This window comes from Gallus gallus, chromosome 19, assembly GCF_016699485.2.
Source record: "Gallus gallus isolate bGalGal1 chromosome 19, bGalGal1.mat.broiler.GRCg7b, whole genome shotgun sequence".
Taxonomy (NCBI): Eukaryota; Metazoa; Chordata; class Aves; order Galliformes; family Phasianidae; genus Gallus; species Gallus gallus.
In genome coordinates this window covers 3,137,057-3,164,806 of record NC_052550.1, presented here as the reverse complement: position 1 = coordinate 3,164,806, position 27,750 = coordinate 3,137,057, and the positions used below count along the sequence as shown (strand labels likewise).

General features: G+C 46.6%; 2 protein-coding genes across 16 annotated transcripts in view; both read left to right on the top strand.

The window, feature by feature from the left end:
* GTF2I (general transcription factor IIi) overlaps positions 1–17,507 on the top strand; it is a 52,127-nt gene extending 34,620 nt beyond the window's left edge. For 9 of the 14 annotated variants that reach the window (XM_040650577.2, XM_040650575.2, XM_015295956.4 and 6 more), the window contains 16 exons: positions 1,486–1,557; positions 2,078–2,261; positions 2,726–2,784; positions 3,210–3,293; positions 3,778–3,873; positions 4,807–4,872; positions 5,715–5,898; positions 6,803–6,855; positions 7,541–7,651; positions 8,335–8,418; positions 9,136–9,319; positions 10,205–10,233; positions 11,655–11,723; positions 12,949–12,987; positions 14,713–14,788; positions 16,457–17,507. In XM_040650577.2, the coding sequence (XP_040506511.1) occupies positions 1,486–1,557; positions 2,078–2,261; positions 2,726–2,784; positions 3,210–3,293; positions 3,778–3,873; positions 4,807–4,872; positions 5,715–5,898; positions 6,803–6,855; positions 7,541–7,651; positions 8,335–8,418; positions 9,136–9,319; positions 10,205–10,233; positions 11,655–11,723; positions 12,949–12,987; positions 14,713–14,771 (1,373 nt within the window). In that variant the 3' untranslated portion in view covers positions 14,772–14,788; positions 16,457–17,507. The remainder of the gene's footprint in view (positions 1–1,485; positions 1,558–2,077; positions 2,262–2,725; positions 2,785–3,209; positions 3,294–3,777; positions 3,874–4,806; positions 4,873–5,714; positions 5,899–6,802; positions 6,856–7,540; positions 7,652–8,334; positions 8,419–9,135; positions 9,320–10,204; positions 10,234–11,654; positions 11,724–12,948; positions 12,988–14,712; positions 14,789–16,456) is intronic. The other 5 variants (XR_005841059.2, XR_005841058.2, XR_001469417.4 and 2 more) reach the window with 1 other exon arrangement.
* Positions 17,508–20,350: 2,843 nt separating this feature from the next.
* NCF1C (neutrophil cytosolic factor 1C pseudogene) lies at positions 20,351–27,192 on the top strand. Of its 2 annotated transcripts, NM_001030709.2 has the most exons (11): positions 20,351–20,478; positions 20,693–20,773; positions 21,060–21,135; positions 22,114–22,279; positions 22,385–22,440; positions 22,754–22,876; positions 23,361–23,468; positions 24,019–24,136; positions 24,484–24,591; positions 26,124–26,263; positions 26,608–27,192. In NM_001030709.2, the coding sequence occupies exons 1-11, from the start codon at positions 20,407–20,409 to the stop codon at positions 26,724–26,726; spliced, it is 1,167 nt and encodes a 388-aa protein (NP_001025880.1). In that variant the 5' UTR covers positions 20,351–20,406; the 3' UTR covers positions 26,727–27,192. The 2 variants fall into 2 exon arrangements, with proteins under 2 accessions (NP_001025880.1, XP_046758272.1); XM_046902316.1 differs by lacking the exon at positions 20,693–20,773.
* Positions 27,193–27,750: the final 558 nt, after the last annotated feature.

Here is a 27,750-nt window from a genome sequence, read left to right as displayed (position 1 = left end):
GCATCTGCAATCTCTTTGTGGAAAAGCTTCCCCCTGACATCTCATTGAAATCTCTCCTCTTCTAGCTTTAAGCTGGTACCCCTTGTCCAATCACTGTCTACCTGTAGAAAAAGTTGATTTCACTCCTGTATATGATCTCTCTTTAAATACTGGAATGCCGCGAAGAGGTCACCATGCAGCCTTCTCTACTCCAGGCTCAACAAGCCCAGCTCCGTCATCCTGTCTTTATAAGAGAGTTGTTCCAGCCTTCTGATATCTTTGTAGTCCTCCTCTGGACTCCCTCCAAAAACTCAACAGCTTTCCTGTACTGGGAGCCCCAGACCTGGATGCAGTACTCCAGATGGGGCCTCGTGAGGGCAGGGCAAAGCAGAGGGGGACGGTCCCCTTCCTGTCTGCTGGCACCTTCTGCTGATGCAGCCCAGGGCACTCTTGGCCTTCTGGGCTGCAGGTATGCACTGCTGGCTCGCGTCAGCCTTTCCTCAAGCATTTCTCTGCAGGGCTCCTCTCAAGGAGTTCTTCTTCCAGTCTGTGCACATATCTAGGCTTGCCTTGACCCAAGCTTGGTTCCATCTTGGTTCCATCACCCAAGCTATTGGTAAAGATGTTAAAGAGTATTTGTCCTCACATGGACCGCTGGAGGACCATGGGACACTCACATGGGATGCTGGGGGAGTCCTAACCAGCCTCCACCTGGGTGTAGAGCCCTCTGGCTGCAGCCATCCAGCCATTCGTTATCCACCAAATGGTCCAGCCTTCAAATCCTTTCATCTCCAATTTAGAGATAAGGATGTGCTGTGGGATCATGTCAAGCACCATACGCAAGTCCAGGTAGATGACATCAGTTGCTTTTCTGTTTGTCCACTGATGCTGTCACTGTGCCATAGAAGGCTGCTAGGTGGTTTGGGCACAGTCTGCTCTTAGTGAAGCCATGCTGGCTTTCTCAGATCACTTCTTCATCTCACATGTGCCTTAATACCTCTTCTAGAAGGATCTGGCGCTGTTTGCCAGAGAAGAAAAGCATCCTTTGTTTTCTTCTTCATCTAAGCTACCAATGGTCAGCACTCCTATATTGACTTCTTTGTGACAAAAAGCAGGATTGAAGATGACTTTTTAAGCTAATAAAAATGTCCAAAAAAGCACTCCTTAAATCTGTGTCTTCTGTTCTAAAGGGTGTTATACACTGGAATGAATTCTATCTTTGGAAACCCACTGGAATAATTCTTTCCTGCATCTGAAAGCCATCCTGCTCTGCAAAAAAAGTTCTCCCACTTTGGACAATTTTGACACTTGTGACTACATTTAAAGAGATCTTCCATTATATAAAGAGAATTCCATGTATCACTTAAGCTTCCATTAATGGTCATTACTCACTGCACGTCCTTATCTACTCACGTGCTTGTCTACCCAATGGGTTGAGAAAAAATGTATTCAAATAATACCAGATAATGAGATGTGAATAACACTCCATCTGTTTCTTGTTCTCAGCCAAAGAAGATTGGAACATCAGGATCACAAAGCTAAGAAAGCAAGTAGAAGAGATATTTAATATGAAATTTGGTAAGTGAAATGTTAAGTTAACTGCTTTATACAGCTGCTGTGTTTTAAAACTGTTCTGCAAGAGGTGTTTCCCATTTTACTGGGCTCACTTAGACTTCAGAAATGCACTAGGATGTATGGAAGTATTGGCTTCTCTTATGTACTGTCCACTGACTCATCCCAATAACTTATATTAATGACTCTATGACAGCATCCTAGCCCTTAGTTTTTCCAACTGTGTGATGGGGAGGATAAGTGTACGGAAAGCTTTTGGATGCAAGAAGTTGCCAAAAGAAAATATTAGATACAAATAGATAAGAGAGAGCTTAGATAAGAGTTGTAATCTGTGGCACGATGGACTAAGACCCCATTTGTAAATATTCTTCATAAAATAACAGAGAATGAACGTCCATATTTCTCTTGGCTGGTTGGTTTTGTTACCTCTGAGTAGAACAACTTCTGGAAGCCAACCTTCTTAAAATCACTTGACTCTCATACCTCTCATTCAAGTGCACAAACTATTGTTGATCTTCATTTTCAGCTTTAGCCCTGGGGCTTTCAGAGGCAGTGAAAGTTCCCTATCCTGTGTTTGAATCAAACCCTGAGCACTTGTACGTCGAAGGCTTGCCAGAAGGAATTCCCTTCAGGAGTCCCACCTGGTTTGGGATTCCACGCCTGGAGAGAATTGTCCGTGGGAGCAATAAGATCAGATTTGTTGTTAAGAAGTAAGTTTGTAATTCGGTTGCTTTCCTTCCTGATTTTGAAGTTGCTCGATTTACTTCTCAGAAAACGGAGAGCTTGAATTCTAGCTAAGTGCTGTTATCCTGAAGCAGGAGACTTTGTACCTAAGTTGATCTCCTAGAAGTGTATGACTTCCTTAGGGAATGTAAATGCATAATTTGTGTTGTGTGCATTGTGGACCTAGGGAGAAGTGGCCCTGCAGCTGGAAGCTTCACTTTGTTTTTCTTTCCTCATTTTTTGGGTTGTTTATTAGAGTGGGGCATGTAGCTTTCCTTTCTGACCTTTTCTGCTTATAGGTGGAGAGTCTCACGTGCTGCTAGCAGAACCTTATTGTGGAGACGTGATGTTATGTCCATCTGAATCTGACAGAATTCCATGGAATTTGGGATGCTTTGCTGTGTTATTTTTCTTGCATATGGAACTGAATTGTATTCTGTTCGATTTTCAGGCCTGAGCTTGTCGCCTCCTATTTGCCACCAAGACTGGCTAGTCAAATAAACACTAAAGGTAAACAGTTAAGTATTATTTGCTGCCATCGATCCATAAGCATTTGCTTTCTGCTTCCTTAGCAGACAGAGGTCTTTATGGTAGGAAACCATGGTGTTGCAAACAAAGGTATTTCTTAAGGTGAACTAGCATGGTAGCCTCTGAATCTACTAGTATTAAGGATTACTTGAATGTAAGCATATTTCTTTTTTTTTTTCCTTTACTTAAGACTATTCCAGTAGAGAATATACTATTTACCCAGGTTCTACAGCTTTTATTTTGCTGCTGTCTGAATTGTTCAGTTCTTACAGTGTAAGCTGTACTTAGTACAGATACAGGTTAGTCTGTTAGAGTTTTCAAAACACAGTTTGGTTTTCTTGTTAGCTGTGCAAGCTATACAGCATAGAGTGTTTGTGCATTACAGCTCATAATATCTTGGTTTCTAGGAGCAAGTCCAAAGAGTTCAAAGAGGTTACAAAGTCCTGCAAGCAATTTACAGGTCCCAGAGATAGAAGTTACTGTTGAAGAAGGTAAGGAAGAAGTATAATAAAATATTCTTACACGTTCCTGTTCTATTCTTATAATTGTTTTACTCTGTTATTTAAGTTTTTATGCCGTAGCATTGATTTCTGGCTGCACCTTGTGTAACAAACCCAGTATCATTTCAGGGCTGTAGATACAGTTCAGTATAGAAGAGGTTTTACTTTTCATTTCTGAATAATACTGGATTCTGTGCAATGGTGGTTATGCAAAATGTATGAGGTTGACAGTTTGAGCCTTTTATTCCAAGCAGAGATGTGGGAACTGATGTAGTCCTGAGCAGAGAAATGACTGATGTGAGCAATTGTGTCACTTAATTATGATCCTAGAAGAGATTCTGAAAGCTTTTGTTTTTAATTCCAGTCTTGATTCAGAAGTGAAGCCTTCTCTGGTGATCAAGTTGGATGTGTTGTTCTTCTGTGTGATGTATGCTTCTGTTCTCTGCATGTATATAAGTAATGTCTTTCTTTACAGGTCCTAATAAAGCACAGACAGCAGATGTTCAAACTAATTCTCAAACCAATGGGTCCAACACGAGTTTCAAGCCAAGAGGACGAGATTTTTCTTTTGGTAAATATTATGGGAATTAGCATGGACACATTCCATTCATACTGGTGTTGAAAAATCTGGTGGTTTCATATCAGAGAGATTTTGAATTCATTCACAAACTTCTTGTTTTCACATAAACTCAGTTATCAGTCATCAATAGTAATATGCATCAGAGAAACCCTGGATGATGTTTGGAGAATGCTGTTCAGATGCATCACAGGTCCATTAAGATCTTATTAACCTTCAGAATTAAACACTTGAGACTTGTGCTGCTCTGTCACCTTGCAGTGCTGCAGACTCTTGATGGGTTTGCTGTCTGGTGCCCAGTGCTATGAGAGTGCTTTAACAGAGCTGAGGTCTTATGTTGTGCATAGGCTTAATAAGCCCTCAAGTGAACCTGAAGTGTTGAGCCTCTCTGTGCAGATGCACGTGAGTGGTACGTAAGAGAGGGGCAGATCTGAACTATGGTTAGTAAGCCATGCTCTAACAGAGCTGATTTTGTGAGATCTCTGTTTTGGACCTCTCCAGTGCTACCAATTCCATAAACCCAGTATAGTCATGGCAAGCCTGGAAGTGACACAGTTGGGCATGTGTCACTGAATGTATGAACAGCTTTCTGCTACTATTTGACTGCTGGCTCAGATGAGTAATTTCTTGCCTGATATTGTAGATTTGGATCAGTCTTGCATTAACTTCAATTTCAGTGCACTTGCTTTATGTAGTAGCAGTGTTTTTCAAAGCTTTAGCAAAGTGAGGATTCTCATGGCTTCAGGTTTAGGCTGCAGCAGAGCGTTTCAGGGCCATTTGCAGAATGAAAGCCATTTTGTTCTTTTTAATGTCACAGTAAATTGGTTATCAAGCATAATAATTTATTAGGCAGCTTTAAAAATATTCTTCAAGGATTGATTCACCGTGTGGGTGTTGATTTAATCGTTCCCATTGTTTTCCTGACAGAGGCATGGAATGCCAAAATTACTGACCTAAAGCAGAAAGTTGAAAATCTTTTTAATGAAAAATGTGGTAAGTTCATTGATTCGTTATCACCGAGATGTATTCCTAATGAACACTCAGATGTACAACAGATACATTCACGCACTTCTTGCCAAGCTCCTACACTCCTTGCATGCTGTAGGCAGTCTCTCACTTGAGTTCATTCTCACATAGGGTAATGGCAGTTCTCTGTCACATTTCCTCTAGTTATTTGGGTTTGGAAATGGAGAAGTTGTGGTTTGATTACTGCTTCTTTAGTGACCCGGAGAAATGGTGATTCCACATCCTGCCACTCTTTTTAAGCATTTCTCACTCTGATTATGAATGGGAGTTTGTATGACTGGAGCCTCTGCATGATTCCGTATGCTCTAGAAAGTCGTGTGCCCAATCAATTCCCACCATTTCTTCAGAAGTCATTGTGAGAAGCTGAGTAGATATACATACATATATATATACTGAACCATCTCTTCCAATAATTGGAGGGAGATGGTCATTACTCCTGCAAATGCAGTTTTTGGAACGAGAGAGCCAGTGTTATCTGCCATTGGTGCAAACACAGAGACAAACGTGTTGTGTATAACAAAGTGGAGTACGACTAATAGCCTTATATGCAGGCCAGGCCAGTGGCATAAGCCGTCTAATGTTTTCAGCTGCTAATTACAATCTGGTTCACTGCACTACGATGAGTTAGGTTGGTGATTGTTTTTCTTCTTGTCTACTCATAGCCATCACCAGGAAAAGCAAAGCTAAGCTTCCACTTAGCCTAGTGCGTATGTGCCAGCTGTGATAACCTGCTTGTACCTGAGGCGTTCTCCTTTCTACGAGCACAGCAGTTGTGTAGCTGGTGGATTATTGGCTCTGTTGTGTTTCAGGGGAAGCACTGGGGCTGAGTGAGCCAGTGAAGGTACCGTTTGCATTGTTCGAATCCTTCCCGGAGGTTTTCTATGTGGAAGGCCTACCAGATGGAGTGCCATTCCGACGACCTTCTACTTTTGGAATTCCAAGGCTAGAGAAGATTCTGAGGAACAAATCTAAGATAAAATTCATTATTAAGAAGTAAGAGTCCAACGTGTCTCTGGTAATCTACTCCTTTAGAAATGAATAAACTCTGTGATGCCGAGTTGCTGAATTACTCTCTCACCTATCTAAAATACACGCTGGGATATCTTAGTAAATGAGCAAATGATTAGAAAGGTCTTGTGGAGGTGGAGTGAGATATAGTCATTTCCTTCTGCTCTGGAAGACTCACGACCTGTTTAGGGCAGAAGAGCAAGTCCAGGTTCCTTAGCCCATTTCAGTGTTTGTATCACTTGTTTTGTTTTCCTTCCAGTGCCTGAAAATGGCCTACAGGAAAGCTGGGAAGGGACTTTTTATAAGGGCAGGTAGTGACAGGATGAGCACAAATGGTTTTAAACTGGAAAAGGGTAGCTTCAGAGTAGATATTAGGAAGAAGTTCTTTACTGTGGGGGTGGTGAGACACTGGAGCAGGTTGTCCAGTGAGGTTGTAGATGCCCCCTCCCTGAAGGCATTCAAGGCCAGGCTGGGTGGGCTATGAGCAACCTGTTCTAGAGGGGGGCATCCCTGCCTGTAGCAGGGGGTTGGAACAAGATGGACTTAAAGGTCCCTTCCAACCCAAACCATTCAGTGACTCTGTGTAGTTCCTATTGCATGGGGCACTTATGAGTTAGTCAGAGCAAAAACTTACTATCAGTCTACTGAGGGCTAAAAAATAGTGATGCATATGTTGGGGTATTGTATGAATTGGTTTTACTCATCTAGGATGGGTTTAGGTGGGTTCATGTGCCAGTGTGGAAACAAGCAGGGGAAGTGTGGAGGTCTCTGTCTGTCAGACCTAGAGGATTATAGCATTTATGATGTCAGATAGTTCCTGTCTTTAAAAAATAACCACTAGGATATGGTATTTTCTTTAATGTTACTGAAATGTTCTATCTGTTTGCAGGCCTGAGATGTTTGAGGCGGCAGTGAAGGAGAGTTCTGCTAAAAGTCCCCAGAGTGAGTTTTGCAGCTGCATAATGCCCTAGATAAGAGTGTTCCAAGGATTGAATGCAAATGAGGAATGTTGCTTGGTGCTGATGAATCCCTGAGAGCTTCACTCTGTGTTGTGGTTGGTACTTTGGTCTTAAGATGCAGGGAAGTTGTTATCCAAGCTGAATTTGAGGCCCAGCATGAAGTCCTGTGCCATTGGCCTGCACACGTAGCAGATCTCTCTACTTTCCAAACTATTTGGAATATAGCTTCAGCAGGGGTGTATTAACACTCTGTGTTATCCACAATAAAATATTCATGTCTGATGGAGTTCTACTGCCTTTCATCCAAACACAACAAGTGATGTAGAAGTAATTCAGGTCTTAGATTAATTGCTGCTGATACATAGCTCACTGTAAATGAGAAGTTCTCCACAGATGGTGTGCAGAGAGCTGGTAGAAAATCATGTCAGCAGAGGCAGATCATGGATTAAACGTTTAGAATCACTGTTAACTGTTATTGTGAGTCTGGACTGTGTGGCTCAAAGTACAACTGCAGGGGAGTTATTCTGTGAATGCATTTTGGAAACGAGATTGAGTGTGCTTTGAAAGCTTTGCAAATATCTGCTGTTTTGCCAAACTTCCTTGATGTCTGACATTCAAGATGTATGGTTCTCTACAGCTGTTTTTGAAATGAACTCTCTTACTTTCAGGAAAAAACAGTCCATCCAATACAGCCAATACAGCAAGCACCACAGCCAATACAGCAGTGAGCACAGCAGCGGGAGTTGAAGATCTTAACATCATTCAAGTAACTTTGCTAGGTGTGCATAACCTGATTTCACATTGTACTCCTTGCATTGCAATCTTCGTGGTATTTGTTTCATCTCATGCTTTCCTACAACCTGGGCAGTTGACTGAAACACAAGTACAGTCAAGAAAGAGCATCATTTAGCATCTTGTGTTTCCAAGATGTTCTGTTTTCTAACTTTTATGAATACAAGTATCTGTTTGGTGATGTGTGTAGAATATTCTTGATCCAGCCCTCGAGTTGAGGAGTATCCTTGTTTTTCCTTTATTTTTTTTTTCTCTTTAAATAAATTCAATACTGGTTGCCAACTTTCTTGGCAACTTCAAGAGATCTGATCTTGGACTTAACTGATTAGCCATGCAGGCTGAACTGTTTTCTCTTAAACATCGCTGACTGCTTTCTCAAGCATGCATTACAATCATTAGGAGGGAGCTACGTTGCATGCTATGGCTACTGATTGAATGTCTCTTTGCTTTTACGTTTCCCCCACCTTTATATGTACTGTAAGCAGATAAATGCAGTTTGTGTTTTCAGATGAAGCTTACAAAGCCGCTTCTAGAAAGTAGATCTTATGTTGCTCATGTAAATGCATTTCTGTGGTACTGTCAAAAGTAGGAACAAAGACAGGGTGTGTTTTCAGACTTCAGGGAAAAAAAGTCTGCTTAATTCTCATGCTTTTCTAACAATTTATTTCAGATGATGAAAGTGAACGACTTTCAAAGGTAGAGAAGGCCAGGCAACTGAGAGAGCAAGTGAACAATCTCTTCAACAGGAAATTTGGTAAGTGCTTCTTTCTTCCCCTTCTGACAACATAGGTGTGAAGGGAACTAATGCTCACGTGGATGATGCTGAATCATCATTTATGTGGCGTATATCATCACTGGAATGAACAAATTTGAGAATTGTATATGAAAGTTGTGCTCTGACTTCCAGAAGAATCTTTGATGATGGAAGTAGGTTGTAGGGTATTTTGAACAAAAAAATCTCAGCCGTATACATAGGAGATGGGAGAATGGAAAGCTATTTCTTTCTGCATCTACATGGACAGAATGTTTATTTTGCTTGCAAGCCATGATTCTTCTTACAGCTCCACAGTCCTGAGCAAGGAATACTTGAAATCAGAGTGATTTTTAAAATACAACTTCCAGTGTTCTTTATTTTACTGTGTCATTGCACTGTACAACAATCATCACCTGAGTTTCTTTATCTGAAATTCCTTTGCTAGAGCTGTGTTGAATTGGTTTTCTGTGGGTGTTGGAGGAAATGCTTTCTTTTCCATTACTTCATTTCCTTAGATAGCCTCTTCTTTAGAAAAGATGAGTGCAATCCAGAACACCCACTTCTAACACTAATGATTTAATCATCAAGTAGATTTTCATTCTCAGATGTGATAGAAAGCTTGTATTTGCATTTAGTTTCTTAATTAACTGTGTTTTCTGTCTTCAGTGTGACCATAAATATGTGAACTTGAAAACAAACGCGACCTCTCTCATTTAGGTGAAGCCATTGGTATGAATTTTCCTGTGAAAGTCCCGTACAGAAAAATCACAGTCAACCCTGGCTGCGTGGTGGTGGATGGGATGCCTCCTGGCGTGTCATTTAAAGCTCCCAGTTACCTGGAGATCAGCTCCATGAGGAAGATTTTGGAATCATCAGAGTTCATCAAATTTACTGTCATCCGGTATGCAGCTGCCATGGATTAGATTGCATGAACGTGGGGACAGCCCTGTAGCTTGTATACATTCACATTGCAAGAAGAGAAGTTGCAGTGCCTCTTTGGGATAGCAGTGCATCAGATCAATTGAAGCCCAGATGTTGGTAGCTGTATGACAAAGGGTGTAGTATTACTATTGTATATTAAGGCAAGCTGTCTTCTGAGGTGCTATCTTGCTCATGTTATGTACTGCAGGGCTAAAGTGCTGTGGGCTCTGCTGTCCCATTTTATAAGATCAAGTTTGGAGACAGTTCCCTGCTCCAAAACTTGCTGACAGTAGATAATGTTTGTGCTTGTATTACCCTTAATGCTTTTGAAATTTGTATCAAAATTCTTGAGTGAAGGTAAATTTTGGGGTGTTTTTTCCAGTATTTTAAAACACAATATTTACAATTACAGTATAAGGTAATTTTAATATGTGTATGTGTGTGTATGTGCATACATGTATATGCACACACACATCTGTACAAAGTGTATTTGTGTGCATGAAGCAGAATAGATGAAACACTGCAATCACACTCGGGGACTTCAGGGACTGAGAACAAAGATGAAAGCTTTTGTAACTCATGAAATGACAGTCTGCTCCACAGGTATCTGAAAGCTCTATGGAGAGAGAGAGGGAGAGACACTTCTTAAATATAACTTCACTTAAAGGTGTCTCAATTCTCAACCCTTGGCCATTCAGCACCCAGGAGGTGCTTTGGTGGTACCTTCTGTTTTGTTCCACTTTCTGTTAGCAGTTGGTAGCAGAGCTCACAGCTTTTAGGTGAGGATGCCTCAAGAGGGAGATCCCACGCAGTGTGCTTCAGAGTCAGCATGGTGTGTTCTTTCTGTCTGTTTTTTTTCTTACAGACCATTTCCAGGACTTGTGATGAACAACCGTAAGTAATTTCTGTGACACTGATAGCAAATGTAGTTTTGTAACTTACCAGGATTCATTTTCTACACGTTGGCTTTGTGGCAGGGGGCTCCATTGTGGTTAAGCTCTATGTACAGCTCTCTTGTCTGTGTCTTTAAAATTTCCTGGTAAAAAATACACGTGAAATGAACATGAGAGCAGTGTGATCAGTGCCTGAAATTGGCATTAACTTTGATAAGAAAATGCAAGGCACTCATTTTGTATGTTTCAGCTGCAGAGTCCCAAAGAGATTTAGGACCCTGACTGTGCAACAGACTTTCATGGCACTGTCTACATTTTTGGTTTGAATCCATCATAGTAGCAGTTAATAAGCAAGGGTTAATAAAGTTAATAAACAGCTTTAGGGCAGCTGCAGAACCATGTCCCAATAACGAGTCCTGCATTCTGCTGAAGCCGTACCAGTTGAGAGAGGCAGAGTGCAATTACCAGTATGTTGCATTGCATGTTGCTCAAATTTGGTTTGAAAAAACAAGTCTTAGTATTTCCACTTGCTTCTAATAATTGTGACCTTATTTTTTAACACCTTATTTAAAGAAAAAGCAAGCAGCAAAACACTGTCGTTGCAAGTGACCCGTGTGTTGTATTCTTTCAGAGCCAATGTGGCCAAATAACCTGCTGTCAGTAGCTTGGCCTTACCCAGCCTCAGCCTTAGCAACCCAGTACTCATTCATTTGCATCAAGCCACTGGTATATATAGATAGAGAGATATAGTATTCTGGCTGACGTACTGAGGTCTATGAATGGCAAGGACAGAGTGTTCTCAGGAAGGTATTGTAATTGGGAACTCATACTGAGCTGCTTACCAATCCTGGGCACACCTCCTTAGGTGGGCAAGAGATCCCTTTGTAGGAGGGAACATTTCAGGCAGATGAGCATTTGATGGCATTGTCAGAGGATTGAATTGGAAGTGAAAGAATCCATTAAACTGTTGTCTCTCCAGCATAGTATTCAGTGTTAGCTGGGACTGGTGCTAGCCAATTAACTAAGGAAGAACAGCAGATATGGGACCATCTGCCATCCCTGGGGCAGGAAATTGGTCACTGAATGTGTGACTTTTGTGCAGTATCAGTGTCAGTTAATGATGATCAAAATGAACTGATATTGATATTGGAGTGAATTATTGCTAGCCTCTGAGCCTACTTGTAGATATGGTACATTCCTGCCCTGGGGAACAAATGAGAAATTACTAGGAAATCGTAGGTACCTGAAGGCAAGATAGGGAATGCTTTTTTCTGAATCAAAAAATAGTGAGCTGTGGCTCAAATAGTAACCTTGTAATGCAACGAGTTTCAGGATTTGCAGATACCAGAGGTAGAATTGCCCTTGTGTTACGTGTGGGACCGTTTCTGTTGTAAAGTGAATGATGATCATGTCTGATCTTAGAGCTGATGGAGAAAGCTGAAGCAGAAGCACCACCAACAGCAGCAGCACCCGCAGCACCCGCAGTACCAGGTGATGCAGTGTGACACGTGTCCTTGCAGAAGGGGTGGGGAATGGAGTTCTAGATGCTATTGGCAGATGATATCAATAGCCATGCGGTGGGTTTGCACTGCTTATGATAAGCTGTTTTATTTTTACGGATGGTATGCAATGATGACATTTATAGCTATTAAATATTAACAAGTTAATAGAAAGAAGCATTGCTTCCTTCAAGCTATGTCATTGGCGCGGTCCTTAATTTGATTTTGGCAGATGATGAGTGAGCTGAAGGGAAGGATCAGCAGGGGCAATACATAAAGGCAATTCCATGTCTGTTTATTGATGTCTGCTTAACTCAGGGTGTGCGTCTGTGCCTGATCGATGTTCAACCAAGTTAAGTTTGCCTGCAAAATGTCTAAGAGCCCAGAAGAGGGTCTGGATGGAATTTCTATCCACTAAACAGCACTGGCAGCCCTGTTAGATTGTGTCTGGGCTGCACTCACATGACCCTTTGTAATCTGAACTGAGAATTTAGTTCTGTGCTGGGAGTTGCTGAAGTAAATGTAGTTGAACAACTTCCTTCTGACCCAGTGCTTCATAAATGCTCACAGGCCTTTCAGAAATGCGTATCTCAAATTGCCAATAGCCTTCTGCTATTGACTGAACAGACTGGCACTGAGAGAAACAGAGAGAAAACATTTAATACGCGTTTCAAGAGCTGCTGTGGCTTTCCCAACAGCTGTCAGTCTCTAAGCCATCAACACAGGTTGTAGCAAAACCATTATGTGCTTTTTGCCCTCTACTCTGCAGCTTCCCCCTCTCCACCAAAGCACACGTGCTCACCACTGGGAACAAAGCAACCAGAGGTGGTGTGATGTACGTTCGAAATCCAGACTTTTGTATTGAAGTGGTTTGAATTAAGCTGATGCAAACCTGATGTGTTCTGGGCAGGTATGCATTGTTTTGCTGGAGCTCAGTGATGTCTGCCACAGTGACCCACACTCTGAGGAAAATGTTAATGTGATACAATGGATGTTTGAATGCTTTTTATGTTTTGCTATGGAGTTGATAGCAAGCTACAGACCTTTATCTCAGACAGAAATAGTAGTGTGATTCTAAGGGGGGAAAAAGTGAGGCTTTTTTTTTTCTTGTTTCAGAGAAAACTTAATTTTCATAACTTCTGCTAACTTCTCTGTTTCATACCCTGGAAATGACATGCATGTTCATTTGGGGTTTTTTTTTTTTTTTTTCATTTAAGAGCCAGCTGAACCAAGGCAAACAGAGGTATCTTCAGGAGGTGAGTGTTTGTCTTCAGCTATATCAACAAATATTTTAAAGTCATGGAATCACAGAATGGCCTGGGTTGAAAAGGACCACAATGCTCATCCAGTTCCAACCCCATGCTATGTGCAGGGTCACCAACCAGCAGCCCAGGCTGCCCAGAGCCACATCCAGCCTGGCCTTGAATGCCTCCAGGGATGGGGCATCCACAGCCTCCTTGGGCAACCTGTTCAGTGCGTCACCACCCTCTGGGTGAAAAACTTCCTCCTAAAGTCATTTTGAACAAAGCTGCATCTTTCTTTTTAAAGAAGACACATCAATCTAAACAACAAAAAGAGGCATTTATTGGTTCCTAGGACATTCTTTCATCTGTTTTAATATCGTGCTGCATCACATGGAAGATACTCTGCAGCAGAAGTTATCATTCAGATAGTTGTACAAAAGAGTTTTATGAATTGCTGTTTTTGGTGGTTGAGTCATGACTATATATAGACTTTGAGGGATTGCTCATATCCTCAGTGAGCATCTAGTAATTCCATGCAGTCATTGTCATCATCAGGAAATTTGAATGCTGTGTTGGCCTGAGTTTACTGTCAGGGTTTGCTGGGGGAGCTGTGAAGCTCTGGAAGAAAAAGAAGTGCGGAGAGCAGGGCTGCCACGTGGCCAGCAGCACTGGGATGGAGGTGGCTGTGCATCACCGCTCTGCATCTTACAGCTCACACCCTGAGTTTGTTCTCTAATCCTGCGTGGACTTTCTGAAAGAGAGAGCTGTGAACTGCAGCACTTCTGTTCCTCTGTGTCCTTTCCTGGGGAGATGTCCTTTCTAACTTCCATTGCTCGTGGTTTCTGAAAGCTGAAGCATCGAATGTCTTTGTGCTGCCAAAACGGTGTGGGATCACTGAAACTGTTAGGTGGAGCGGGGCTGTCCCTGAATATCCCTCGTGCAGGGGGAGTCTTTAAAGTGATTCTTTTGAAGAAATAGACAAACGTGGTTTTGAATTTGTCATCCAAAGCTGCAGTTGGGTCTGGCTATCAGAGAAATGATGTTGAGGAAAGGTGTGTTGCTGGTAAAGACCACATGGTCCCATCAGAACTAGGCTGGGTGGGATCAAGCATCATGTGCTGAGACAGCTTAGCTTTGCTGTGATGAATTACTCTAGCTCTGAACCTTGCAAACAGCTTCGATAAAAAACCAATTTCCTTTCAACATCATACTCTGTGTTTATAAAAAGAACAAAATCAGGCTCCAGGACCTACAGGCAGTGCTCTAAAGACATGAGATTGCTTTGATTTACCTCCCAGCATCCCTGTGAACAAGAAGAGCAAAGATTTTCTAACGAAGTCTCTTGGAAATGAAAAATACCGTATGAAAAGTTGATGAATGCTTTAGCCAATAAGATCAAATTTCTCTTTTTTTTTTTAACATCTCATAATGCCTTCCTGCGTGGTGCTGTGTGCTTGGAGAAGAAAAATTAGCTAAGGTCAAAATTTATTTTGCATGGATTGAAATATAATAATGCAGGAATGGTCTGTATGTGGTTGGGGAGAGCAGCGGTTCTACAGATGAAAATAAAAGCTGGGAAATGGGCAGTGCTGTGAAAACAAGCTTGTGCAATGAATGCTCATTTGTTAACCAGAAGGCATGACTTGAGCACAAGGGTGTGTGGTCAGATGTTGTTATCTGGCTTTGGAAGACATTCACTTCATTCATTTGTTCATTGCGTTTGTCCTTTTTCAACAGATGTTACAGAAACAGAAGAAAGCTGTCAAATAAAGCAGGAACCAGACCCAACGTGGTAGAGCTCATCCCTACTGTGGTAATAGAATGCTGTGGTTCTTGGAGTTAGTACATGTCAAGGAGTAAACACTGGTCCAGGAATAATGCTTTTATAGTGTAGGATGGAGAGAAGAGGGCTAAGATTGAATGCCAGAAGCCAGTCCTTCACTTGACTTCTGAATTATTTTGTCGTAGTGCTCTTCTATGTAGAACGTTTTCACTACCTTACCAGAATCCATTGTGAAGTGTACTGTGTTCAGATTTGTGAGGGAGTCATTCCAAGGGAGATCTGGGCTGTATCGTATCCTGTGAATAAAAAGAGGTGATGGTAATTACGTACCTCAGAGGCAGAGTAAATGAAAGCTTGGGGAACTCATGCTTGCGAAGAGCTCCTCACTGAGGTTGGTAGAGGAGCATGCTTATGCTTGGTAAGGTTTGTTCTGTTTCCAAATTGTACTTGGGCAGGAGAGCTCCTCACTGAGGTTGAAATACTACCTAAGCCTGGGATATTAGCCAAAAAGTTAGCAACATTTTCATGACAAACTGACTTCCTTCAGAACTGTTGTGTTCATCTCCGAGAAGATCCTGTATGCTATTCCAGCCTGAGAGCACAGACCAGTGATCAGCAAATCCAAGTTCTGGCTGTTCACCATTACTTTCTGCTGGCCTAAGCAGATGTGCCTGCCAGTGCAGCTTGCCAGCTCCCATGGAGCAGTGGCTGGAGGAGCCTGGGAATTTCACTCCTGGCAGCATCTGGCTTTTTGGAGATAAGGACGGCCAAAGCCATGGCCCTCTGTCAGTGCAGCATGAACACTGACTGATGGAGGACATGATGCGCCCTGACTGATGTCATGCATCTCTTGTTGGTAGTTCTAGCACTCAGATGAAGGTTGTGTATATATGAACATCCCAGTTGATGGAGCAAGTAGGTTCTCTTGCTGATGCTCTTCCACTTTCCTTGGGATATGAAACAAGCTTTGTGAGCACCCAGGCACAGATTAGCTCTGTGAAGCACTCCCTGCACATCTCAAGGCTCTCACAAAGAATAAAAGGCAGAGAAGTGGCAGAACCCACATCCTCGGTGGACATTAAGATCTGTCAACACCAGGGCTAAGCCAGACTGTTGTGAGCTGCAGTCCTCTGGGAGCGAGGCCGGACTGTATGAGTTGCAGAGCCTCTTGCAGACAGCACTTCTGTGCTTCTGTAGCATCTGCTCCATCCCTGTGGCAGTGGCATGGTACGGGCCTTGCTCCAGGGCTGCAGTGGTCCTTGTGTTCATTGCAAAGGAGCTTCAGAGCTCCTTTCCTAAACAAGAGCAGACATGCCTTTTTGTGAAGGGAAGATAACCCGAAAATTTGAGGGAAGAACCCCTCAAATGGAGGATGTCTGGAGTGCAGAAGTGAGGAACAAGAGCATCTAACCCTGACCTACTCAATCACAGTTTCGTACAAGCAAGTAACAAATGTAGCTTTTCTTGTTAAACCGTATCTATATATAATAAATCATTGACTAAAGAATGTGTATTAAAGCAAATATTCCGTCTCAATTGATACAGGCAGCACTCAAGCACACACGTAATCCCACTGATGAAGAGCAGTCTTCACCTTCTACGTGGTTTTTAACTCAAAGCAATGCAGCCTACAAGTATTTTGTAGCACAGCATAGATCAGCAATGAAACTAACTCACTTTTGTTTTACTTCCATCTAGCCAGAAGCACCCAGAGCTGAGAAGAGCTTGCCGGGACTGTGCTGAGCTGTGTAATATAACTGTATAAGAGAAGTACCTTCTATACAAACCCTTTTGTACTTTGAGATAGAAATGTCTACTTTTTCAGCAGTTCTGTGAATTGACTTGATGCTAAGAATGACTGCAGGTTTGGAATGGCTGGTTTTACTCCAGAATATATTACAAGGACTAAATTTGTTGCAGCAATACTGGGGAGATGACAAGGATCCAAATGAACAGGGACTTAACAGAGGCCATCTGCATTTCCCAATAAAGGTGGATTCCACTGTTCCTGAGTGTGTCTCAGCTTCTGTGATGAAGAAAGAGTGTGAGTAGTTCAGTCTGTTAGGTTTGCTTTGGAGAAAACAAATCACTGGTTTTTTTGGTTCTTACTCCTTTCATGGCTGATTGGTCAATGGTATGTGTATATTTGCACTAATTCTTCCTACATCTGCCACAACTCATGTGTTTTTCATAAATAAGACGTAAACTGGTTCAATTGACTGTTAGTATGCGTTAATGAGATGGACAGGATATCAGTTTGTGGACTAGGAACCCATTTAAATTTAAGCCTTTTCTAGTTTTTTTCCATTAATTGAAAGTACTAAATGCATGTTTTACCAGAGCATCATGTGGGATGTGCATGATGGGTCTGCTCCGGCAGCCCTAATTTAGGCAGAACTCAATGAACCTGAGTGAGAGCTTTTCTCTTGAAGGCTGTGGGAAATGCCCTGCTGTCCATCCAGAACTACCTACAGGATCTGCACCGCGAGCTGCTGTAAGCCCTGATGTGTCGAAACTTAAATCCCCCGTAGTCCTGTTGATGCCCCACATCATGTCAGAGTCTCATGTGTTCATTTCTTGAAGTTTCACAACCCGTGAGAGCTGTAAAATTCTGGCTGTATGGTAATCTCTATAGAGAAGATACGGACTATTGTAAAGGTTTCTCTCGGCGTGAGGTTGGGATGACTGCATTATGCACAAATGCTCAGCCTTATTCCCTCATTAAGAAATAAAGGTATTTCTGATGGTTTCTGTGACTGTCCATATATGTTCATCTCTAACCTTCCAGCAGTAACTTTGTAGGCAGGTAGAATGTGCTACAGCATAGACACTGCAGTGAAGAACTGAGCTCCTGTCACAGCCTTTGGACAAGGAAAGCAGCGCTGAGCGGTGCCTCTTCAAGGCCAGTTTTGAAGACTTGAGTGCAGTTGGATGTGGTGTCTGTCCCAAGGGACACTCAGCAGACAGGTTCAGAGCAGCACATGCTCTCATTGCAAGGCAAGGGGAGGGCTGTAGCTCATGTGCTGGCATTTTCACAGTTGCTCCACGTAGCTCTTGGTGCTCCTGCTTTTTGGTGTTTGGAGGCATTGTAAGTACCTGCATGTGGTGGTGGTGGCAGCAGGGGCAGGGATAGCTCTGTGCTGAGCCATTTGGAAGTGCTGACGGCAGGTGGTGATGGATGCAGTGCTGCCTTGGCACACCGCTGCGTCGGCCCCATGTCAGTGAGCCCATCGGACTTCTTCACCTGGTGACTCTCACCCGCGTGGGCGTTCTCCCAGCTCATACCCACTGACTTACACCACTTCAATGGACCTCCATAAATAGGTTGTTACAGAATGACGGCCAGTTTCATGATTGCTGCCACACGGTTTTAGGGTGGGGAAATGAGTTAACACAGCTTTTCATGGGTTTTCAGCTTCCCTTTTTGTACGGACAGAAGTGAGGACCATCCCTCTTTCACTATCAGTGCCCTTAGGGCAGCACTCCTTGCACGTCTGCCCAGTGGGGCTCTGTGTTGGTCATATGGTACTAATATGAGTTGAGTGGAGCATCGTAATGAAGGAACTGTAAAAATAGTTGAGGCTGCTGTCTGGCTGGATGTCCTGTAAATGTATCACCCACTCAGCATATGAGAGCCTGAAAAAAACGAAGTGAAAGCTGATGACAGTGGTTTTACTGGAAGTGCTGAAGGCTGGGATTGGGTCCGTCCCTATGGGGGATCTCATTAGTGCTGGGTGCACTTCAGCAGTCAGCACCGATGGCTCTTTTGGTCTCGGGCATTTTGAGTTATAAGCAGTAGGGATAAATTCAACTGACAAAATAATTGCACTGATATTTATACCTTCCAAATACCAATTTTGTATTGAAAATGATCTCTATGCATAGTAGGCAGCGGACTTTTAAGATGTTGGCCATGTATGAAAATCTCATTCATTTCTGATCCGGTAATACGGAAGGTGTTCCACTCTTTGGGCACCGTGTGCCCTAAAAAGCCCTGGCTGTACTGCTAAATGAGGAAATAAACACAATTGCAACACCTTTCCAGAGCTCTGAATGTTTTCTTTCTTCCAGCAGAGAACCCTGGGGGTGATGAAGTGCCAGAGGAGCGTCTGTCTGAACACAGCCTGTCCTGCTCCGTGAGCCGGTTCTGTTCTCCCAAAGAGCACTTTGGTTGCAGGCAGTGTAGGACTCCCTCAGGTAGGCACCCTGATCTCACCGCAGCAACAACTGGCTGTCACACGAGGTCCAGCACAGTCCTTTGGTGCTAGTTGTGGCTGCAGCGCCGTAGAGAAGGAGACAGTCCGTTCTCCCAGGGAGCTTCAGGCATCCAATGCTTCCTTCTTGATCATACAAACCCCATCAGCTGAAGCCGTGCTTCCCCTAGTAGAGGTGTGCAGTGCTGAGCAGCACTGCAGCTCCTGGCACTTGAGGCCAGTGGAAGTTCTCAGCATCTCTCAGGCATCAGGTGCTGCCTGCAGGTGCCAGTCTTGCTTTGCAGACATCCATAAACATGAATCCTCTGATGAACCCCACAAATCAGCTCTATGCCTCAGCTGGGCCGTTACTCTTCCAAGAATTTTCTTCTGAAATTACGTTTCTTCCTATCTAGGAATTGTTGGGCAATGAGTGGGAGCACTGATGAGCGCATCGTACCGAGCATCACGCTGAGTTACATTATGATGCACTGCAATATAAACCAACCCGGTGTCAGCAGTGGGGCCTAAAACCTCCATTTCACTTCTTACGTTACCAGATGAAAAATGAGGAAATAGAAAGAAACACATGCACCGTTTCCAGCGATGCACTGCCTGTAACTCGGCTTCAAATTTAGTACAACCCTAATGAAGAAATGAGCTTTCATAAAAACATTACTGCATATAAAACAGCAATCTGCCTATTAGCAGAATGCAAACAGCTCTGGGTGTATGTTTTTTTAATGTATGACTTGTTGCTCAATGTTGCCTCGCTTATAGGGAAGTCCCCACCTTAAAGATATGTTTGTTTGACCCATATGTGTTACCTCACCAGCTGCAGCATCCCATGCCTGGGGATGGGGGGTAAGCTGCTGGGTTTCATCTCTTTGATGCAGCCATAGCAAACCTTGCCTGGCTCAGGGCTGCCAGTGGAGGTGGTCAGCCCTTTGGTGACAGCTATTTGGGGATGCTGCAGGTGATGGGAAGAAAATGGTGATGCAAAGGCAGGGCCCAACCTGTTTGCAACCTGTCCCACCTGCTTCCCCGGGGGGATGGTGCCGCCGTTCCTGGTCTCAGGGAGCACGCTGGGTACTTCGTGCAGTGCATTCAGCTCTGCAGAAGGAGTGAGTACAGACTCCTGCTGCTACTGCCTTTGTCAATGCGCTTGTCCTGCCCGCAGTGCTGCCAAATGGGCATTGCAGCTCCTGTGCCATCCCAGGGCAGTGTCACCTGGCTGCTAGGGTTCTGGGGGGCTGCGCCGCCTCCAGCGAGGGGTGGGCTGGGCTGCAGCAGGAAATACCGGCTCAATACAAGCCACAGCGGGTGACAGTTACAGACATGATTGCAGCACAGCTTCCGTTTTCCTGGGGCTTTTAACAGTGAAACAGCGCAAGGCGAAGGCAGAGGGGAGCAGAGCGCAGGGAGGCAGCAGCACAGAGCAGAGTGGGAGCAGCTATGGGGGACACCTTCATCCGGCACATCGAGCTGCTGGGCTACGAGAAGAGGTTCTTCCCCAGCCAACACTATGTAAGTGCACAGCGAGCAGCGGAGAGCTGGCTGGGGCAAAAGCCTGGCCAATGTGTTCCTTGAGATAGCTGTGATTAAGGGTTTAAGAGCATCCCTTTGTGGAGCTGGGGGTCGTGGGGATGGCATGGGCTGGAAGCAGCCAGAAGATGAAACCCCGCTGGGGTTTGGGATCCTGGCCACGTGTCGAGCTGCAGCACTCTGCTCTGCCCCACAGGTCTACATGTTCCTGGTGAAGTGGAACGACCTCTCCGAAAAGCTCATCTACCGCCGCTTCACCGACATTTACGAGTTCCATGTGAGCGGCCGCAGGGAGACACCACCCCCCATCCAGGGTCGGGCAGGGGGGCAAAAGCAGACAGCAGATTTGAGCTGGAACTGCCCTCAAACAAACCTGGCTCAAAGGAGGCTCCTGGGTCCCCGTGTTTACCATCTCCTTCGCCCCAGGAATGGGGAGCCCAGTGCCCCCCAGGGAGGTTTCTCCTGGCACTGGGTTGCAGGGTGCACCTGGGAGGGGTGAGCTGTGGGTGTTGTGGAGGGGTCCCCGTGCCATTCTCACAGCCCTACCTGGCTCTGCTCCCTAGAAAGCACTGAAGGAGATGTTCCCCATCGAGTCTGGAGACATCAATGCAGAGAACCGGATCATCCCACACTTACCAGGTAAGAGGCAGAGGCTTGGGGGCTGGACCAGAAGTCACAGCCACTTGGGGAATCGCCCCAAGCTGCCATGCCCCTGTGCAGATGTTGGCTGCTATCTCTGTTGCTGCTTTCAGGGCTGGAAATCAAAACCCTAGCAGGGTCTGCCTGGTGCTGGGTGGATGTAAAGGGAGAGGTGTGCTGGGCAGCTGCAGCTGAGCACAGCCCTCCTTCGGTGACACCGTCCACAGGATGGCTTTTGGTGCTCTTGTGGTGACACAGATAAGGCAGAAGGGGAAGCAATGCAACTTATGTTCGGGGTGATGGAATAAACTGATGCAAAGAGCTGACACTTAGTACCTAACTAAGCAAGGTGCGGCTCAGGAAAATTCCCCTTTACATTTAATTTCCTTCTTCAAACAAGGCAGGGAGGGAGAAGTACCTGTGGGCTCTGACTCCTTGAGGAAGCTCTCTGCAGCACACAGCAGGATGGGTGCTCCCCACAGGGCACCCCGGCTGCAATGGGACCCTTTCTGCTATTCCAAGCTGCCAGGAGTGTCCTCTTCTGAGCACGGGACTGCCCAGCACAGCACACTGCTGTGTTTGGGGAACTGAAAGCACCAGGAGCGGGCCAGCCACGGGGGTGTCATTCACGTGTGTGCCCAATGTGGGGTTCAGTGCTGTGCCATGGGTTGGGGCTGCAAGTGGGGTTTGCTGGGAGGGAGGGATGTCCATGTGTCCCCGTGGTCCCCCTGTTACAGCTGGGCACGGCCTGAGCACAAGTGTGGGAGTTATGCTGTAACCAAAATAGGGTCCAATGGGATTTTCCTAGGTCTTGTGCAAGGGCTGTGGGCTGCAGGGATGAGCTCAGCTGTGCAAGCTCTACACTCACAACCTGGGGCCAAAGCCACTCGTTTCCAGGTGCAGAGCAGCCTGCTCCAGCAAGGGGTCAATCCATGGCTTCCTGTCTGCTTTTTCTGACTCCTTTCCCCTCTCCACCAGCCCCGAAGTGGTTCGATGGGCAGCGCTCGACGCAGAGCAGGCAGGGCACGCTGGCTGAGTATTGCTACACGCTGGTCAACCTGCCCCACAAGATCTCCCGCTGCCGGCACGTGGTCAGCTTCTTTGAGGTCCGGCCTGACGACATGAACCCCGTCACAGACAGCCAGTGAGTGCAGCAGGGCCAGTTCTGCACCTCTGCGGTGCAACAGCAATTAACCACGCAATAATTAGCCCTCGGGACCTAGCTAATGCACCACTTTGCTCCATGTAGGATCAGGAAGCCCGAGGTGTTCCTCCTGCCCAAGGATGCAAAGAAAAACACCAGCGGTGAGAGGCCTGGAGGGGCTGCATGGGGCTGCCTCTGCCACAGCAAAATGCACAGGGAGAGGGGCAGTGTGGGTGGATGGGGCTGAGCAGGGGCAGGCTGGCCCATGGCAGGGGCTGTGGCTGAGAGCAGGGGGCAAAAGCAGCCCTGCTGCTGGGTGAAAACCTCATCCTGTGGGAAACAGAGTCCGGGATGTAGCTGTTGGGTCCTAGAAGGTGCTGAGGTTTTGCGTTAGGCTGTCCCGGTGTTGCTTTTAGTGTGGCTGAAATAGGGTATTTCTGTGTGGGGAGGGCACATCTCTCTTCTCTCCCACAGACATCACAGGCCCCATCGTCCTGCAGACGTACCGAGCCATCGCCGACTACGAGAAGAGCTCCAAGTCTGAGATGGCTGTAAAAGCTGGGGATGCGGTGGACGTCGTGGAGAAGAGTGAGACTGGTAGGTGTCCATGCTACCATGGGCCAGCCCCATTCCTGGCCACCATCTCAGCAGGGCTGGGGACAGCCTTTGTGCCTTACGCCCAAACATTGTGTCCCTATGGTGCCAGTTACAACAATAAAGGTTGTGTGAGGGGCTGCTGATGGAAAGGCCCAGCGCCAAAGCTCTCAGTGCTTCCCGATTCACATTCACATGGAGCCCCGTGACGGTCGGTTCTGGTTGGGGTGTGGGGTTGTGAGGCAATACTAGAAAACCCTGCAGCCTCCTCACATGCCTGAGCCTGGAACGGTTCCTGCCCATGAGGAAGAAGCATGAAGCGGCCGGGCTCCCCAGTTACACCACCACAAAAACAAAGAATGACCCCAATGCCCTTCCGGCTGTGTCATGGGGACTCCTGAACACGGGATGGGGAATACAGCTGGTGCTGCCTGTTCCTGCAGCCTCCACACTGTCCCTGCTCTCGCCCACTCTGCTCTCCTTGCAGGCTGGTGGTTTTGCCAGTTAAAGACAAAGCGGGGCTGGGTACCAGCTGCCTATCTGGAGCCGATGGATGGTCCTGATGAATCAGAGGAGCAGGAGCCCAACTATGCAGGTAAAAGACTCAGAAAACCACGGCGTTCCCGAGAGCATCACCCATCTGCAGGACAACTCACTGCAAGGCAGGACCTCTGGGCACGGGGATAACACTGTAGGAGCAGCGCAGGCTTTCCCTTGCACTGAGCTCCTGCACTCCCCTTATCGCCCTGCTGTGAACATGAGTCCCTGTTATGCCAGGCAGGAGGGGTCCTGCAGGTTCCTGCTTATTGCTGTCAGGGCTTCAGCTTTGTGGTTTTCAAAACACTGTAACACACTCTATTAGCACAGCACTTCCTTGTTCCTCATTTAATCACCCAAATTACAAACACGCTTTTCAGCCTCGAGAGATGTCCTTTCACTACGTGCACTCACCAGCTTTCTCCTGCAGAAGTACTGGGGGGACCTGGAGGAGCTATGGCACCAGCAGAGCTCAGTCCAGGCTTGCAGACCTGGAACACCCTGGGTTTGCTTAGAATTGCAGGTTGATGCCCTGGTACTTCCTCTGCTCAGTGAAGGAGAGGCTGAGCCCCATCGCTGGGGGTGATGTCCCACTTGTGTGTGTGCAGGTGAGCTGTACATGGTGCAGAAAAGCTACACAGCTGTGGAGGAGGACGAGCTGACTCTCAAGGAGGGTGACACCATCGAGGTGATCCACAAGCTGCTTGATGGCTGGTGGGTCATCAGGTGAGAAACACCACGAAAGCAGGCAATGGGATGGGATGGACCCGAGGTTCTCCACATCAGGGCTGTGATGTCTGTGGACCATTTGGTGCCACTGCTCAGCGCTTTCTTCTGCAGGACTTGTAGTAGCCTTGTGGCTTTGCTAAGTGCAACCACCAAGGAGGCAGCAGATGGGGGAAAAAAAAATGCATCTGTTATTTTTCCTGCCTCTAAATATTCTGGCACAGTTTGTTTGGTGAAACCTCAGCTTTCATCCCAGCCTTAGCTCACTCTGCAATCTTGGACTTTCCCAGGGGAACCCCAGCTATATTTGTGCTCCGGAGAACAAGCAGTGTTGTTTTGTGTTGCAGGAAGGATGAAACCACGGGTTATTACCCCTCCATGTACCTGCAGAAATCCGGGGAGGTGAACAGCCCCGAGAAGAGCGGGCTGAGGAACCACAACATTCCCCCTCGGAGGTAGGAAATGAGCTGAGGGAGGGAGGGAGGGAGGGAGGGAGTAGGGCAAAAGCTCTTCTTTGAGGGGGTGAAATGAAACTGCTGGGTGTGTGGTGTCCCCTGCTCACCCTGGCAATGCAGAGAGAGGAGAGAGGTGAGCAGAGCACAGAGAACAGGAGCAGATCTTGCAGGACGGCAGCAAAGCCAGCCCAGATCAGGATCAGGCAGGCACATTTCTCCTTGTCCTTCTGCAGAGTTTCTTTTCTGGGCTAATCTCGTTTAATTTTCAAATTAGATTTTTTTTTTCCCCCCTAAGTGCATCCACTGAATCTTTGAGAAGCGGGGAGAGATTTGACTAATCAGGGCTGCCAAATGGCCTAATCTGATGGGAGGATTTGAGCTAATGGAAGGGATTTTATTTTGATTAAAAAGATAAAAAGCAATAATAGCTCATTAATTCTGATGCAGTGACAACGGCTAAGAAGGGCAGAGCTTGCCTGGATCTTTTCTTCCCCCACAAGAAAACAAGGCAGCCTTCTATAAAATCTCTCAAAATCCGGCTCTCCTGGAGCATGGGTTGATGGCGAGGCAGTGTAAAATGGTACAGATCTGCTTATTTGAGTGCACTGATGCTTACTGATACCCTTGGGGAGGTGACGTGGTGAGGACAGTGACCTGTCCCTGTGGCACTGCTGATGGCAGTGCACAGCAGAGGCAGATGGGGACTGGCACGGTGCTTACCATGGAATGGCCAAAGCATGAATTTGGGCTCGGAGCACTCCCGTTGCAAAGGCCTCAGTGGGGAAGAGCTTGGCTACAAAATGGGGCACGCACTGAAACTAGGCAGGGGCTGAAGGCAGAGGGCTGCAGGTGCCTCCAGCAGAGCAGGATGGTGCTGTGGGTGGTGGAAGCCGCCACTCTCGTCCCGGTAATGACAACAAAGCAATGGCTCCGTCCACCTGCCTGGGGACTGCCCTGCATGCTGGGGCTTTCCCACAGCAGTGTGGCTGTGCATAGCTCAGAGCTCAGCCTTTCACTTCTCTCTGTGGTGTCTGCTGCGGGCGCAGCATTGAGCAGACAGCTGCAAGGGCACCTGCCCCAGGCTCTGCTCCTGGAAGCTCAGTGCTGCAGCCAGCATAGATACCATATCCATCCATCCACCCACCTACAAGCAACGCTGTACATCTCTTCCAGGAGTTTCTTGAATCCTGGGGAAAACCTCATGCCTCTCCTGCCCTTTTCAGCATTGTGCCTGATCTACCTTGCCATCCCCACCTTCACTTTCCAGGCTTCAGGTTTCACCCATCAGCACATGCTTCCAAAGCATTGTTCTCCCTGCCTCCTAACAGCAGTTCACCCTCAGGGCTGGCAGTCACCTGCTGCCTTCTGTCAAGTGGAAATGAAAAGCGGGTAGGGGTGTTCAGGCAAGGCAGAGGAGGAAGCACAGCGTGCAGCTGCTGGCAGAAACAGGGCTGGGGATTCTCGGAGATAAACTGGGTGAGTGAGAGGCTACGGTTGTGGAAACGGAACGTTTAATTTCTGACTTGCTGCAGATCCACCATCCGCAATGCAAAGAGCATCCACAACAAGGGACGGAAGCAGATCAGCCAGGAAACCTACAGGAGGAACAGCAAGAAGTATATGCAGAACCGGAGGAACATGAGGGGCAATTTGCAGAACAAGGACATCATCTGTAAGTCTCAGCAGGGTCCTTGACCTAGATATGGACTGAAGTCCTGCAGGGCTGCTATTCTATGATTTTATGACATGGTTCATGCTCTCCAACACTGCTTGCTGGCAGTGTGGCATAAACAGACTTGAGAATCTCTGTGCCACACTGAAAGATGTAGGGGGAGAGGAGGAAGCAAGTCCTCTTTTCTCTCAAACCCTTTGCACCTCATGCCCACAGGCTTGGGCTGTCCTTACAGAGCAGCACGGCCTCCAGCTCTGCCCCATCACAGGAGGACCTGGAGGAGCACATGGAGGCGTGGGGTTGTGCAGAGCTCTGACCCATCTCTACATCTGCTTCACCCACAGCTGAGAAAAATGAGCAAGAGGAGAACAAGTCGAAGGCTCAGCCTGCGGTTCCTCCCCGGCCCAGCAAAGACCTCATCATGAACCGCTGCACAGAGAGCACCAGGAGGAAGATCATGTGAGGCCCTCAGCCCCCAAACCCTGCGAGCAGATGCTTTATCTCCATCCCTCGTGCAGTGGGGGCACAGAGCCAGGCTGGGGGTCTGCATGGCTCCCAGAGCAGCTGTGAGCCCGGGGTCTGTGTTAACCCCATAGCACAGTGGCCCCAACGTGCCCTAAGGAGCAGTGTGAGCACTTCCACCAGCACCTCTGGGTTGAGCCTTCCCACAGCCCAGGTTCCTCATCACTATCAGGTCCACTTTTATCCCTATTTGTATTCTGAATGATCTTTTTATCTGGTTTTTAACAGTTACCAGCATTGCACAGAGAGCGTAGCCAGGGCTTCAATCACTGTGAGAAAACCCTAACATGTAAATAACGCGTACAGCGAGCAGCGTAGCACAAAGAGACACTTTATACGTGTATTTCAATGCTTTTGTGCTGTGTGGATGACTGATCAATAAACACGTCAGCAGAAATTGGGCTTCACCCACGGCAATTCTCCCTGCATCGCGCTGGTGCCAGGGGCAGGACGAGGCTGAACCGCGACAGCTCTCTGGTGAAAGCTTTCTTCTCTGCTCCCTCTAGTGGGAAACTGGGGCTGAGGGTGCGGGTGTGAGGAGTGAGCCGAGCCTCGGGGGCGGCCATGAGGTGAAGCGGCCATGAGGTGAAGCAGCCATGAGGTGAAGCGGCCATGAGAGGAAGCCATGAGGTTGAGGAGGCCCTGAAGTGAGGTGATCATGAGGCGAGGCGGCTGTGATGTGAGGAGGCCTTGAGGATAAGCTGCCCCAGAGGGCGGTGGGGTGTGAAGGGGGACAGGTTAGCTGAAAGGGCTGAAGGGCTCCGCATGGCTGTTCCTGCCCCTTCGCAGGCTGAGTGCTGACATGTCAGGTGGTCGTTGGCTGTCACAGAGGAGCCCAGGGTGGTGGGGGATGGCACTGCCACACAGCAGGGAGCAGAACATGAGGGTTATGTGGGGTGACACCGCAGCCAGCCCTGCTGCGGTGACGCCAGCAGAGTTTGTCCCATGTTCTCTGGCTTTGGGTT